The 17,273-nt window shown below is 39.8% G+C and overlaps 1 protein-coding gene across 8 annotated transcripts in view; it reads right to left on the reverse strand.

Moving 5' to 3' along the window:
- LOC144596910 (arfaptin-1-like) overlaps positions 1-17,273 on the reverse strand; it is a 93,195-nt gene that overhangs the window by 11,644 nt on the left and 64,278 nt on the right. For all 8 annotated transcript variants that reach the window (XM_078405813.1, XM_078405789.1, XM_078405827.1 and 5 more), the window contains 3 exons: positions 13,172-13,284; positions 8,896-9,117; positions 6,223-6,380 (listed from right to left, as the gene is read on the reverse strand). In XM_078405813.1, the coding sequence (XP_078261939.1) occupies positions 6,223-6,380; positions 8,896-9,117; positions 13,172-13,284 (493 nt within the window). The remainder of the gene's footprint in view (positions 1-6,222; positions 6,381-8,895; positions 9,118-13,171; positions 13,285-17,273) is intronic.

A 17,273-nucleotide genomic window follows, 5' to 3' on the forward strand; every position in this document is an offset into this window, starting at 1 on the left:
AAATCCAAAATTCTATTGTAGCATTTTAATGTTTTAATTTATGTTCCATAAAATGCACAATACTGCTGAGGATTAATGTTATTTGTTTAGTGGGCTGCTGTTGATTGAGGCTTTCCCAAAAAAAATGGTTCAACAAGTATCTACTGGGAAGGAGCATTCCAAACCGTGTGTGCAGCAGCCAATTGCAGCTGGCACTTGGAGGAGCACCATCGTGGTGATGCCAGTTTAAAGAGGTAGGAAGAAAGAAAGTAATAAGGTTCTCGATCACAGACAGGTGTTCCCTTTTTAAAAATGCAAGAATGGCATTTCTGAGAGACTAAACAAAATAAGATGTTCAAAAGTATTATTTAGGAGGTCTCTTAAACGTTTTTCGCTTGTTTTTTGGATATGGGCCTAGTAGCAAGATTTGCAATTATTACCAATAACAAATTGGCTTTGAGAGGCTTGTGACAAGTCTCTTTTCTGAGTCACTACACCCCTTCTGGTGAAGGTACTCCAAAGATGCCCATGGCTATGGGATTGTAGGTTTTAGATCCAGCAACCATTGAAGGAACGGTGATGTGTTTTCAAGTCAGGATGGTTTACAACCCAAAAGGAAAGCCCAAAACATCTTAAAGATTCCCGGAAAGATGGAGCACTTCAGGTGGTCTAGATTTTGTTGGGCAGTGGGTGAAATGGGGCAGAGGTGATGGGCAAAGAGAGATAGACTGACAGAACTGGAAAGGAAATCAGATTAAGTGAAATAGGTCCTTTTATCTCAGAAGGAGAAAGGATTTGTTGTAGAACCATATAAATTATAGAGATTTGGGTGTTGGGGGTGGAGATATTTGAGGTCGTGGAGAGATGAATGAATGAATGAATGAATAAGTTTATTGGCCAAGTATGTGGATATACCAGGAATGTGCCTTTGTGCTCAGCTCACAAATGACAACACAAACATACAGTTAACAATTAAGAATAAAACATAAACACATCAAAACAATAAGGATACAACATTACGGTCTAAACATGTGGGTGAAAATAAACCAGAGCAAAAAAGAAACTACAGACTTTGGTTATTGAGTAGAACTACCACTCGTGGAAAAAAAGCTATTTTTATGTCTGGCTGTGGCTGCTTTGACAGTCCAGAGTCGCCTTCCAGAGGGAAATGCTTCAAAGAGTTTGAGGCCAGGGTGAGCGGGGTCAGAGATGATCTTGCCCACTCGCTTCCTGGCCCTTGCAGTGTACAGTTCGTCAATGGGGGGGGGGGGAAGGTTGTAGCCAACAACCTTCTCAGCTGCGCAAACGATCCGTTGCAGCCTCCGGATGTCGTGCTTGGTGGCTGAGCCAAACCAGACCATGATGGAGAAGGTGAGGACGAACTCAATGATAGCAGTATAGAATTGGACCATCATTGCCTGTGGCAGATTGTGTTTCCTCAGCTGCCGCAGGAAGTACATCCTCTGTTGGGCTTTTTTGACTGTGGAGTCGATGGTGGCCCCCCATTTAAGGTCTCTGGAGATGATGGTTGCAAGGAACTTAAATGACTCCACTGATAGTAACTACAACAATAAAAATATATAATGTACAGCACGGGTGATATTGCAGATTTTAATGAAGTAGTGAGAGCATTGTGATCTACCTGGAGGACACCACTGGTCACAGTCCTGGTGAAAAAATATACCAATACTGTTAACACTGTAAAGTCAGTAGGTCAATCAGTTTAAAGGAAAGTACTGACTACCTTTTGTTTCTGCCAAAGAGATATAATGGATGGTAAGGATCTTGTTTGAGAATGAATGAACATACATTCACGTAATACAGCCGGCTCTTCAGCTCAATTCATCCATGTTGATTGACCAAGGTCCCTTTTCGAGCTAGTCCGATTTGCCTGCATTTGGCCCATATCCTTCTGAAACTTTCTAGTCCATGAACCCACCCAAATGCTTTTTAAATGTTATAATTGCACCTGGCTTTACTGCTTCTTTCTGCAACTTGTTCACCATAAGCATCAGACACTGAATACATTTGCCCATCAGGTTCTCTCTCATCTTGAACCTGTGCCCTCTAGTTTAGACTCAGTCCCCTAGGAAAAGACTGTGATCATCCGTCTTGTGAAGCACATATTATAAACCTCTGTAAGATCCCTCCTCAACCTCTTTCAATCCAGGGAAAATAGTCCCATCATATAACCCAAGTAGTTCAGCCCAGGCAACATATTTGGGAATCTTTCCGCACCCTCTTTAGCTTAACCACATCCCTCCAATAGTACGGCAACCAGAACTGCACACAATTCTCCAGATACGATCAAGTTTTGTACAGATATCCCAAATGTCATGGGCGCTCAGAGGCACAGCGGTAGAGTTGCTGCCTTACAGCGCCGGAGACCTAGGTTCGATCCTGATTACGGGTGCTGTATATACGGAGTTTTTCCACGTTCTCTCTGTGACCACGTTGGTTTCCTCCTGCATTCCAAAGACTTACAGGTTTGTAGGTTGAAAATAGTCACAAAATGCTGGAGTAACTCAGCGGGACAGGCAGCATCTCTGGAGAGAAGGAATGGGTGACGTTTCGGGTCGAGACCCTTCTTCAGGCAGATGTGCTTTTTCAGAACATCAGTCTGAAGATGGGTCTCCACCCCGAAACATCACCCATTATGGACATCAGTCTGAAGAAGAGTCTTGACCCGAAATGTCACCCATTCCTTCTCCACAGAGATGCTGCCTGTCCCACTGAGTTATTCCAGCATTTTGTGTCTATTTTCAATTTAAACCAGCATCTGCAGCTCTTTCCTTTCTTTCAAGGTTAATTGGCTTCAGTACAGATTGTAAGTTTCCCTCGTGTGTTGGATAATGCTAGTGTACGGGGATTGCTGGTCAGCGTGGACTCAGTGGGCCAAAGGGTCTGTTTCTGCACTGTATCGCCAAACTCAACTCATAATCAATGCCCTGTCTGATTAAGTTAATCTTATGATATGTGTTTCAGTTCTACACCTCCAGGGCCATGTGGCCCATAGTATGCAAATCCTGATCTTGTTTTACTTCCCAATATTCATCACTCTGCACTTTTTAAGTTAAATACCATCTGCCACTCCTTTGTCCATGTTCCTAGTTCATCTAAATTCTTAGAAGTAAAGAGAAGCAATATCTGATAAAGAAAGAACAGGAACAAGACTTAGAGATGGAAAGATTAGGGAGAGACAGGGGAGGTCACAAAGCATCCTGGCAGAAAATGTGAACAAGTGTGGTGATTGTTGATATGGAGCAAGAGCTCAAGGATGGTGTTGAATGGGGTGGAGATTAATGTCCCAAATATTTGTTAGGCATGATGATTCATGGAAGGGGAGACCTGACAATTGGAGTTACTGCTCTTAAGCATACAGAGGCAGTCACACAAGATGAGGAAGGGAGGGAATTGAAGCCTAAAGAGCAGGGATGTGAAATGTGGATGGTGTAATGATGTTGGTTTTATGGTGACTGGGGAAAATATCCGAATACAAGCACATGCACAACTTCAAAACTGGATCATCAGCCGTTGGAGTCGGCTACCGTTAGAGTGTCACCTATTTCACACTCAAAATAGGCAACTCTTTCAGGAGACTGCAAAATAGGCAACTCTTTCAGGAGACTGAATAGGTAGAAAAAGGCAGAGGAAGGGGGCAAAAAAAATTAAAGACTACTGAAATTACTGGAATTTTAAGGTAGAAAAAAGAATTTAAAAAAAATAAAGTATGTTTAATATGGGATAAACATTAAAAAAAGTTCTGGGTCTTTTACCAAGAATAATATGGCCACTTCAAAGCCGTCACAAATCACTAAATTACTTGAAACAAACTGACAATGTAAAACAGAACTCGCTCAACATGAACAATACTTTGCATAAAACTGACGCACATTATCCTTTCCACAGAAGACAAACTCACCTCTAGTATTACTCAATATATTTCAAACCCTATCTTAAGGTTGCATCATCAATGTGCTTTGAAATGCTCATAAAAGATTGAATTTGCTGAGATTTCATGTATTTCCAAAGAAAAACATCTCCAGTAATCAACTATGGAAGCAACTACTTCACTGCAGATAACCAAGACGTACAGGTATGTAGGTTAATTGGCTGGGTAAATGTAAAAATTGTCCCTAGTGGGTGTAGGATAGTGTTAATGTGCGGGGATCGCTGGGCGGCACGGACTTGGAGGGCCGAAAAGGCCTGTTTCCGGCTGTATATATATGATATGATATGATATGATATGATATGATGGACAACTTCAAGATTGATGAATGCAGCACTTCAAGGACCAGTAAAAGCTAAATCATTAACTGGATGACCCTCAAACTCCATCAGATCGGGGAGCAGAAATGTAATCATACCTCAGAATTTAGATACAACCAGAGGAAAATGCTGAAAAATAAAGTATTAACATAGAGCCACCAATGGTGCACCACCAGAAGTTAAATACGATGGGGCATTTATTACAAATGGTATTGCATTTGTGGATTTTTGTCCATGTGTACAATATGCATGTGGAATTGTGGCCTGCATCCTCCTAGGTTAAAGGAAACCCAATCTTACACAGTTCACTGGTAGGGTATCCAAGGCAAGATCTCCTTTGATTACTTTTGCACGATTAGCAAGTTTGTAGATGACAATAAAGTGGGTGGTATTGTAGATGGTGAAGATGGTTGCCAAAGATTGCAGCCAGATCTTGATCGATTGGGCAGGTAGGCTGAGGAATGGTTGATGGAATTTAAAACAGAAAATTGTGAGGTGTTATATTTTGGGAGGTCTAACAAGGGCAGGACCTTCACACGGAATGGCAGGGCTCTGGGGAGTGTTGTAGAGCAGAGGGATCTAGGTGCAAGGTTCCTTGAAAGTGGCGTCACAGATAGATAGGGCGATCAAGAAGGCTTTTGGCACATTGGCCTTCAGTATTGAGTATAGAAGTTGAGAGGTCTAGTTGCAGTTATACAAGACATTGGCGAGGCCACATTTAGAGTATTGTGTTCAGCTCTGGATACCATGTTATAGGAAAGATTTTGTCAAGCAGTGAAGATTTACGAGTACATTGCCAGGACTCAAGGGCCTGAGCTATAGAGAGGTTGAGCAGACTTTGACTTTATTCCTTGGAGCGCAGGAGGATGAGGGGTGATCGTGTAGTTATACAAAATCATGAGAATAGATTGGGTACATGCATAGAGTCTTTTACCCAGAGTGGGGGAATCGAGAACTGAGGACATAGGCTTAAGGCGAGGGGGAAAGATTTAATAGGAACCCAAGGAGTAACTTTTTTTTAAATATAAAGGGTGGTGGGTGGATGGAACGAACTGCCAGAGGAGGTAATTGAGGTAGGCACTATCGCACGGTTTAAGAACGACTTTGATGGGTGCATAGACAGGACAGGTTTAGTGGGTTATGGGCCAAACGCAGGTAGGTGGGACTAGTGTTGATGGGCATGTTGGTTTGTGTGGGCAGGTTGGCCAAAGGGCCCGTTTCCAAGCTGTGTGACTAATTCCAAATGGCCTCCAATACTCTGAGGCCCTTGATCACGTCTGATTAACTCTGTCATACCTAGACTTATTATTTCCCACCAATCGCTATCCTGCCGATTCCTCTGAATCTGACTTCATATTTACTATAGCTCCCTGCTTTATCCTCCAATTTAATCCTCTTCCCACTCGACCCCCCCCCAATGATCCTATTTCCATCTTGTTAATCGTCCACTGCAGCCGAACCTATTTCCTCTGGAATTCTGGAATAACCTTTTTCTCATTTAAGCAATCAAAGGCTTATTTTATTCTGTATAAACACACTTTGGTCTACGCTGCATGAATAATAAAATATTGCTACTGGCATTAGGGATATGGTGGTGGGGGAGGTGGCCATGGAATTCTGCCACAATTTCTAATCCACTGCCCTTCATTTCCTTTACGTTGTCAGTATCCACTTGATTAAGGCAACACCCATTTTGGATAACTGAAATAAATGTGCATTATAGGACATTTCTACTGATAAAGCTAGATTGAAACGCAATTTTTAAAAATCAATCTGTGAAGTAATTTGTTATGATTATAGGTGACCACATTTTTTGAACTTAAGTAACTCCCATAAAAATTAAGTGAATAGAAATTACATTGCTACTGTGAAAAGCATGACATTAATCACAACAACTGCAAAGTTATGAATCAATGTTCTAACCAAATTAAATTGGTTATTTAGGGTGTTAGTTGCATGTTACAAATTGTGTACCTGGCATTTTCATATTGTTTTACTGCAATTAACGTGTCTTCAATAGTTTTGTTCACCAATGTATTCACACTGGCAATGAAAAAATTAATTGCTCCAAGTAGCGTCTCCCCATTTTTACACAGCAATTTCTGTGTTTCAGCATTGTATCCAAACTCTTCCTGAAACAAAGAGAATGAAATTCAAAATAAACTAAATGAATATCAGAAGGATCAATGCAATGCCGAAAGAGGGCACAACAGTAATATTCTCCGCTCCATTTTTCTACTTAAAACACATTGGGGCTAAACTCAAAAGAACACAAATACGGATAATGATGATTACTTATTTGATGAAGATTTCTGCAGATAACATAATTGAATAGAGTTATTTAAGAGAAGAGTGCAGAAGACAAGGTGGCTTAGGTTTTTGGTAAAGAATCTCTGAGAAATTCTGGATGATATTAGCCATGAATAGGAACAACCAAAGTGAAAGGGCAAAGTCAAAAGCTACCTCTAAATGTTGAAAGCATTTCTTGTAGCTACTCCCCGTACTTATCAATATTAGGTCCCTTAAAATAAAAGTCTTTTCTGCCAATAACATTATTGGCAGTAAAAGACTTCCCAAACTAATGAAACTATATATTTAGTTTGAGCAACACGTGAGATGTGAGAGGGCCAAGAACATGACAAATCCAAGGGAAGCACAGAGCGTATGGGGAGAAGCCGCTGGTTGCTGCGTGTTAATTGATTTGCGACATTAGACGGCAGCGCGAGACGATGGCGAGCGAGGTCAGTGGGATCAATCCTATCAAAAGCAGCGAGAAAACAGCAAGAACAGGAAATTAAAAGCCCTGAAAAATAATCAAAGGACATTGGTGACTTAGATTAGATGATTTCAGGTGATGTAAACTGTATGAAAACTAAATTTCAGGTCTTTTAAATAGGGTGTGGTGGGGTATATTGACACCACATCTGGACATGTTGGCAAGGATGAAGCTGGTGCGATAATTAAAGATGCTGATAATACAATGATGAGCGAATTAGACACAAAAGTTAGGAAGGAACAAAATGTGCCTGTGGAAAGGGAGTAGTTGTGCTATAAGAGAACAAGATACCCAAGTAGCATGGAGTTAGGTTGGGGGTTAATGTGGGAGGATAGTAATGGTGCAGAGATGAATGTCACCAAACAATTAAGTTTAATGAAGCTACATGCGAGCAGGAGAATTCTAAAATATTGTTGGAGGAAAGCCAGTAATGTAAGAGGAGGAAAGTATAGCTTAAATTCAGTTCATGAGGTGAGGGCATACATAAGCCTATCAATTCTCTTGATGAATGCAAAAGTATTCAACAAAAGGCATCAGTTAGCACATTTGAGCACAACTTGATCAAAATCCAATTCATGTATTAAGTTCAAGATTTGGCTGAATGACAGATCTATTTGGAAAAGTCTGAAGAGGAAGTTGTAACTTCAATATGACTGATCACTGAAAAGTGTCAATTATCATCTGGAGTGAAACCAAGTAGATCATAGATCCACATAGCTTCTTATCCTTGCAAGTATTGATGTTACAGCATCACTACATGGGAACGGTTTAACAAAAGATGACACGCTGCAATGTAAACTTGGCACGTGTCCAGTGTAGATAAAGGTGGAGTTATGTACTGAAGTACACAGACCTAGGGAAAGGGTATTGCATGGATGGCTGTAAGCTAATACAGGCTGGAAGAAAGAAAATTAAGATTGTTTGGCATAACGTGGTTTCAGCCGAACAATAAAGGTCTGAATTGTACTATCCATGAGATCTAACCATGATAAGATCCAGCATTCCATTAACCTTTGGGCAAAATCTCAGCTGGTGGCTACACTAACACAAACACACTAAATTCCGGAAAATTTTAAATCTTGTGAAGGCAGGTTAAATAATAGGAATCTGGGGATGAGCCCTGGAGGAAGAGCATATATGGGATGAATAGTCCTTTCACATTCTGATTACATACCATAAAGTAGAACTGCCTCAAGGGATTTTGGAAGGAAATTCAATAAAAAAGCGGGCATCAGAACCAATAAGGAAATCAATCTCTATATTAAATTTAAAGGTCAGCCACCTGGCAGAAGCAGAGGTTCAAGGTCTGCTTCAAATTGTACCTCTCTGGAAAAAAAGTGAATTCGAATCTTCTCTAATGTTCAAAGAACCTATCTAATCCTTTTTTTTTCCAAGAATGAAACCATGCCACCACACTAAATTAAATGGTTTAATTGAAATTATTTGCCAGAGTCATCTAAAAGGGCAAGGACAGTGGTTAGAATGCCTTTTTATCAAACACATTTTGCAGGCTCATGTACGTCATTTTGTTCTTTAAGATGTTTCCCCATAATTTTTATATAAGCAAGAAAAGAATCATCTGAAATTTGCAGTAAAAAAAGTGGAATTGTTGTAGTAGAAGACATCTATCAACAATTTATGGAGTGCAGGTAATGTGTAAGGTAGCTTTAGAATTTGCCGTCAGTGAATTTCTGCTGCACCATTGGCAAAATCAATGCATTGATGAATGTTTCTAACTGAAACAGAACTATTCTAACTGCAAATACCTGACAGTGCTATGTTCTATATCTGGAGGTGCAACTGGAGTGTCTCACAACAGACTATTTCTGAATGGCTAAGTTGGTAGAAGCATTTAAGAATAGAGGACTTACATGGAGTTCTGGCGATTTCACACTAAGTTCTCCAAAAACATCTCCGAGCTGTCGCTGTGTCTGGACGACCTGGTAAAATTGTGATGCCATCTGGCGAGCCAGTCGCAGGAGGTTTTCATACTTTCTCTTCGTCTCTCTCAATATTTCTATCTGTGACTCAAGTTCCAGATCCACTGTCTTTGAGCCACGTCCCAGCTTTTCAGATAGAACTTGTCTTGTGCACTGCAACAAAAAATTACCAGAAGATAGGAACGGTTTTGAAAAAATAAGTGCGAGGGAAAAATAATGACAAATAAAATGCATTCAATGTAATTGAAAGATAGAGACACTATCCAGCCCCCCCCCCCCCCCCCCCTTCCCTTCCCATTTTGGGGATATGGGAGAAAACCCTGAGGAATCCCAATAAGTCACCTAGAGAACAGGGAGAGGATTGAACATGGATCTCTTGAACTATGAAACAGCAGCTCTAATAGCTGCATGCGTTTATCTAAAAGCTGGCTGAAGTTCATAAGTCATGATGACCACAGGTTACTGAGGTGCCAAGGTGATGCAGAAGAAACAGATAAGGAGCAAAATGTGCAAAAATCAATTGTTTAAAAAAGGATGGTAATAAAATTAATCTTCATGTTTCATAAAGAACAAAAGGTCATAGATGATATTTTATCTCAGCTCCACTGATCTGCACCGACTTCGTAGACATTACTCCCTTAACATCCATAATATTTAGATTTCTATCCTGGATATACTCAGCCACTCTGCTTCCACAATGTGTATAGAGTTCCAAAGATTTATATATTCGAAGGAACTGCAGATGCTGGTTTAAACCGAAGCATCTCCAGAGATGCTGTCTGACCTGCCGAGTTACTCCAGCTTTGTGTGTCGATCTTCGTTCCAAAGATTTACTTCTATTTGGATGAAGAAATTCCTCAACCCTGTTCTGAATGGCTGACTCTGACCTCTGGTTCCCAGATAGCCAAGCCAAGGGAAACATCAGCATTTCAATTTTTATATAATAGATCTCCAATGACTATTTTTTAAAATTCAAGTAATAGAATTGCCCACTGCAATTATCAATCAGAAGCATCCAACTGCTCCAACTGTCGACCATAAGGCAAGCACTGCATACAACTTGTGACAACTGCTAGCAATCTCCTTGGTGATGCACAGCAACAGCAAGGATCCTATCCTGTTCATTTCTGCAATCTGTTAATGACTCGACCGGTTTATGCGACTGAAACACAGGCTATATAACCGCCTCATATTCTCAATCCATTCTTCCACCCGAGTTTTGTTTTGCTGACATTTTAAATCCTTCAAAACTCAGAAATTTCTTGCTCAATTTTATTTTGCAGGAGAAATTCTTTCTCTAGAAATAAGAAGAATCTTGCAACCTGCAAATTGTTGGTTGATATGATTTGTGCATCTGCTGAGTTTTAATGCCTCAGAACATTCTGCTACTGAATAAAGGCATCATTTAAGTCAGCAGACAGGTGTGAACATAAATTGTAGTGATTTTAATTATAGCTGACGTTTGCGGAACGTGGTAATTGAATTGGCAAGATCCTTATCTTTGCAGGCTGTCAAATCTTGCTCGCCTAATTTGCATAATTCACACTATGATAGGTATAAATGCAATTTCTGATCAGGTGATGACTTAGTCTATTCATTTTGACGATGTGACCTCAAAGCCACATAAAGGTGCCATACTCTGAGTTCCAACAGACTGGGTGGAGCTATCTTGTTCATGTTTGTTTGAACTATAGACATATTTTCTTTTGAATCCAGCAGTGGAGCAATGACAACTGTTTAACGTGTCACGGGCCACAAATCAAGATATTACCAACAGAAAGAAAACCAAACCAGATATTGTAATCAGTAATTCCAAGCTTGAATTTTAGAAGTTGCAGAGAGATTAAGGGCAGGAAGAAATTAAAGTGTTGGGAAACAGTGTGTAAACCCCCCCATCTGTCTAGCACAGTTTCAAATTTCAGAGCAAACAATGTACTGTTTTGAAGTGCAAATGCTTGATGGACTCTAAGAAACATGGCAGCCAAATCAGTGCACAGTAAGGTCTCTCAAATAGCAGAGTGAAAATGTTTTCATTAGTGATGTTAACCAAGGGACAAATATTGCCCAGGACATATGGAGTAGCTCACTTACTCATATACTCTTCTAAAAAATAGCATCAAGCATCTTCTGCAGTGATCCAAGTTCATTATTTAATACCTCATTCAAAACAAGAGCTTCAAAAAAGAAAACACTGCATGCCTTCAGCATTGCACTGGAATGTCAGCATAGTTTTGTGTTGTATTTCTTTTCTCTCCATAGTGGTTGAACTTACAACTTTATGATGTATAGGCAACGATGCCTGCAGCTTAACGTAAGGTGGCATAAAGTCAGACCAATAATCTGGACAATAAATCTTTGTTTCAATCATGTGCAGCAACATGCAGATGACTGGATAAGCAGCTGTGAAGAGGATTCAATGGGGGTCCATGGAGAGATGAACAGTTTAAGTGAATGGGCAATGACATGGCAAATGAAGTCAAATGTAAGGAAAAAAACACAAGGTAAAAACACTTTGGTAAAAAAATGAGAACACTTAATTTTTTTTTTAATGATGAGAATTAGGGATGTTGGACATCCAGGTCCCTCAGAACATTGTGTACATTGAAACACTGCAAGTTAACATGTAGATCCAGCAATTAGGAGGGCAAAAAGCAGTTTGACATTTATCGCGAGGATTTTAATACAAAAGTGGAGACTTTCCTTCAATTATACAAGGCCCTGGTGAGATCACTTCTGGATACTGTGTACTGATCTCGTCTCCTTCCCCAGGGGAGAATACAATTAAGAGAGTGCAGGAAAGATTAACCAAATCGATTCCCAAGATGGCAGATTTATTGTAAGGATTTAAGTAGACTGGGTAATAGGTATCAAAATAAGGGTTGACCAATCAGAATAGAAACGGGAAGAAATTTTCCTCACCCACAATGGTACTGATCCCTTGAGATTCTCTAACCAAGACAGCTGTAGTGGTTCTATCGCTGAGAATATTCACAACAGCGATTGATAGATTTGTGGATCGCACAAAGAGAATCAAAGGATACGGGGTTAATACAGAAAAATTGTGATAAAAAATAGCCATGATGAATTGGATGGTGGAGTCAATGGCCAACACCTGCTACTTTCTAGATTCTTATGCTCTCACATGGATTAAGCTTTTAGTAGAAGGAAATTTATTGGAGCTTAAACAAAAGTTAGTCGCTCTATTTTTGTGCAGCAAGTGCAGATAATGGTTTTCCAAGTGTCACACAAATCCTCCAGATATATCTTTTGTTTCTTTATTTGTTTCATAATCAACTTTGCCTTGCATTAGCATCCATTAACATCCCTAGTGGGTGTCGGATAGTGTTAATGTGCGGGGATCGCTGGGCGGCGCGGACTTGGTGGGCCGAAAAGGCCTGTTTCCGCGCTGTATATATATGATATGATGATATGATATGATATGATTTTATCATTCAAGCAATCATACATTTTCATCTATTATATGCCTCCATTTTTATTTTGGAGATGTCAATAAATGTTAAACTAAAGATAAATAAAGGAGACTTGTGCATAATGGATCAGTTCTTGGACAATTTGTTCTCACATCTTGTTTATGGATGCAAGAGAGGTAATAGAAATGGCTTTCCAGATGCAGCAGCAGTATTCAAGTGTTGCTACATGGGGCTTTAGTGATAGACACCAGATGTGTTATTCAATTGAATTGAAACTATGTTGAAAAAAGAAAAATCCCAACATCATCTCATTGTAAGTGCAGTTGGACCATCACTACACCAACAAAGACAAGTTATCATTTCGCAGAGAAAATACTTTCTTGGTCGCTAGTTTGCTTTCATGCCAGATAAACTATGATTCCAGAAAATTGAAAAAAATAGGTGGAGGGCAGTTTTTGTTTGGGAGGCAGTAGTTTGAATTAAAGGAACCCACAAAGTCAAACAAGGTTATTTTTCTCAATGCGAAATATACTGTATCAAAATTAATTGGTTTTCTTCCAAATATCTACTTTGAAATTTTTGAAGTTGACTGTTAAAAAATCAGGGTGTCTAAGGTGTTAGTATCTAAAGAGTAAAATATTTCAAACTGATCATGTACACCACATAGCCACCACCCTTGCATTGTTAAGACCTGGTCATTTTGCAACTTTAATACAACAATGATTGCACAATACATTACAGCTGATAAGATATGGAAAGATCTCAATGACACATACCTTGTATGTGCTTATACTCCATTTTTTCATCTGTTCAAGCTTTTCTAAAGCAATATTTTTAGATATTTCGTCGGTAATGACAACAGGACCACTCTGAGCGTTTTTCAAGCCACCTGGTTTTTTTTCAAACAAGCATATGCAGTTAAAATGTAAATAACAAATTACATTAAAGGTTGAGACAGCGTTAACTTGAAAGAACATGTTCAAATAAAATATGATTAAACACGAGAACTCAAGAACACGCTTAATCAAATGTCAAAGCAAAAATACAGCCAAGTAATACCTGTGCAGGGCAACAATGCAGCTGCACTTCATGTTGTAATCAAATGAAGACTTTAATTTATAAACTTACAAATGGATTTACCCAACTTATTAACCCAAGTGGCTGTGTCAGAATCACAACACTGGAAGCTGTTGCTGTTCAGTCAAAAGCCTCAAACCTCAAGGGTATAAATGTTGCCTCGGACTAATGCAATTTAAAACTGCACATCCTTTTACTGCACTGGGAGAAAGGCATGAAGAAATTATTGCTTAATAAATCATTGTCAGATTTTATGTGGAGACCTTATTTTAACCTTTACTTCAGAAGAAATTTAGATGCAGTGATCTGGACACACATACATGGAGGATGAAGGGTTTGTGAGATGGCTGTTGTTAAATCATGGCACCTGGTTGCAAACTGCAGCTGAGCATTCCCCAAGGGCATTATAAGGATAGTCTCAGTTGTACCTGTTTTCAGGAAATTGAAGTTCACGTGCATTAGGAAGCCCATCATGTTTTGGCATAAATCAGAGTATATTGCTATATTTGAGGTTCAGTAGACTAAATGATTGGACAATATACTATGCAGCCCAGCTTAGGACAAGCTTATAATTTCATTCTGGATTAGAGCAGCTTCAACCATCCAAGCAAGAGGGGGGATTGCAAGTGGGCATATAGCTCTCAAAACTAGAAAAGTTATAGGGAATGAGATTTTATTCAGAATACAACATGATCATTTACACGTGGACAGCATTTGAGAATACACTCAGCATTTGGTTCATGATCAATCATTGAATTAGTATCTTCTTGACGAAATCATTACAAATGGAAATGAAAGTCACATAACTGAGATATCAGAAGTCTCCTAGCACCACAGACCCAATTTGGAAAGAGATTGGTGCCGTGATGAGAAATGGGGGTGGTCATTGAATAGACAATAGACAATAGGTGCAGGAGTAGGCCATTCGGCCCTTCGAGCCAGCACCACCATTCAATGTGATCATGGCTGATCATTCTCAATCAGTACCCCGTTCCTGCCTTCTCCCCATACCCCCTGACTCCGCTATCCTTAAGAGCTCGATCTAGCTCTCTCTTGAATGCATTCAGAGAATTGGCCTCCACTGCCTTCTGAGGCAGAGAATGCCACAGATTCACAACTCTGACTGAAAAAGGTTTTCCTCATCTCCGTTCTAAATGGCCTACCCCTTATTCTTAAACTGTGGCCCTTTGTTTTGGACTCCCCCAACATTGGGAACATGTTTCCTGCCTCTAACGTGTCCAACCCCTTAATAATCTTATACGTTTCGATAAGATCCCCTCTTATCCTTCCAATTATAGCATAGGAACAAATTAAAGTTGTAACATGCAGGGAAATATAAATAGACTACTGAGGTGGGCAAAAGCAATGGCAAATAGCATCCAATATATACATGCATGAGGCAGTACATGGGGTGGGCAAACAAAGCAAGGAAATGTAGAGCTTTTTGAAGAGGCCACCAACAGGATTGATGAAACAGGGCAGTGGGCAATATATGAACTTGGCAAGGTCTCTGACATGGTAGGCTAATTAGGAAAATTAAATTTCATGGAAACCAAAGTAAGCTGGTCAAATGGATTCAAAATTGGCTTGGAGGAAGGAGTCAACGGTTATTTATGGAGGGGTGTTTTTTTTGATTAGAGGCCTGTGACCAGCAGAGTACCAAAGGGGTCGATGCTAGATCCACTGTTTATTACTTACATTAATGATTTGGATGACAATGTAGTTAGCATTATTAGTATATTTGCAGATGACACCAAAATAAGTGGTATAATAGTCAGCAGAGAAGGTTATCTAAGTTTAGAAGAGTTTACAGGGTCAAATGCAGGCCAATGGGAATATCCCAGCATGCCAACTTGGTCGTCTTGGACAATGTGGGACGAAGGGCCTGTTCCTGTGCAGTTCCATTTTATAACAGGTTGCTAAGTAATGCAGAGGAACAGAAGGGGTGCACGTCCAAAGCTCCCCAAAACTCATTTGAGAGGTAGTCATGGTGGTTAAGATGGCATACAGGATACTTTCCTTATTGCACGAAGTACAGAATTTAAAGGACAGGCAGGTTAAACCAAAATTGTGTTACAGACTAACTAGGACGCAGATAAATTTTGCCGTTTTTTACCAAGGAAACACACAAAATACTGAAAGAACTCAGCTGGTCTGGCAGCATGCTTAGAGAACATGGATACACAATGTTTTAGGTCAGGACGTCTGAAGAAAGGTCACGACCCGAAACGTCACCTCCCATGTTCTTCATGGAGGTTGTCTGATCTGTATTTTGTATCTTTTCACAGGTAAAATTTGATGACTACATTACACAAAGAAAATGATGGCACATGTGGTACAAGGAGATTCACAATTATGAGACTCTCTACGTGAAAAGGGTGGCCAACACAAGAATCCAAAAAGTGTTATTCTCTACAAGATTATGGACGAGGAAGTGGGAGATGAAGTTGATCAGAATAGTTCTCGTAATGGATGACAAGAATATAAATGACCAAATAGACACCTTTCGTGCCACATGTCTCTCGATTAATGTGGCTATCGACAATAGAAATTTAGAAAGGCATTAAATTACAAAGGCATATACAGTTATATTTACTTCACAGAAAGGCAATGCTTCAGTTGTGGGCCACCATATGATTTCAGTGCAAAATGATGATCCCACTGGGCATAAATGAGCTTTAAGCAGCTTTGTGGTACGGCACATGAAAGGACTTGAGATTTTAAAAAATCTAACTTTTCTTCCAGCCTTTGCTTGAAATTAATAGAAATGTAAATCATTCTTACCATGGCTAAGCACATTAGCTTTCAAGTTCACGTAGATGCAACTCTTTTTTGACAATACTCTTCAACAAATGCAAAACCTGTGACACAATCTAACTACATTTATTAAAGTGCGAAATGCGCTTCATGAAGGCTGAAATACATGTAACTTTATCACCCAGGGAAAGTAAAAAACCTCGATTCTTAAATCATTTTTTGTCTTTTGTTCATATCCACACTTTCCTCCTCATGCTGCCTATTTTGCCTACACATTTAAGAGGGAGAAAAATCGTTATCCAAGTAGCAAAATTAAAATGCCTTGTCAGTGGAACATACTAACTTGTCAAATGACAGATAATCAGTTATTTTGAATCTTGCAGTGAGAAACAGATCTACCAGGAACATGTAACACCTTCACCTCTGGTAATCACTTCATCTCATGGGAATGAATCTAATCTCCCATACAGCAACTCCAATAGCTATGGGGTCAAACTCAGATTCAGCAGTGGAAATCTAATGAATGAACTGCCACTAGAAAACTACTGTGAAGCGTTTCTGACTGCATATTTGTAAGCTGTGATCTGCATTTGGTTTCTCCAGTTTATAGACCAGCCCATTGCGAACACTGACCATCGTCCAATCTAGTGTAAAACACAAGGTGCTGATGTAATGGCAGGCCAGGCAGCATTTGTAGAGGGAATGGATAAGCGACATTTTGGGTCGGGATAAGTCTCGAGTCTGAAGAAGTGTCCCGCCCAAAAATGTCTCCTATCCATTTCCTCCTCGGCCCGCTGAATTATTCCAGCGCTTTGCTCAATATTCCAACATCTGCAGTTCCCCATGTTTATATTCTATTGTATTGCATTCGCAGTTCATAACGTGGTCTTCTTTACAGTGGAGAAATTAAAAACAGATCGTGTGATTGCTTTGCAGAGCACGTGTATTCAGTCTGCAGAGTATTGGTATATCATTGTCGCGGGTACTGAGAGTGAAAAGCTTTCGTTTGCATGCTAACCAGCCAAATCTAATCATACCATACAC

The sequence above is a fragment of the Rhinoraja longicauda genome, chromosome 1 (assembly GCF_053455715.1).
Source record: "Rhinoraja longicauda isolate Sanriku21f chromosome 1, sRhiLon1.1, whole genome shotgun sequence".
NCBI lineage: Eukaryota > Metazoa > Chordata > Chondrichthyes > Rajiformes > Arhynchobatidae > Rhinoraja > Rhinoraja longicauda.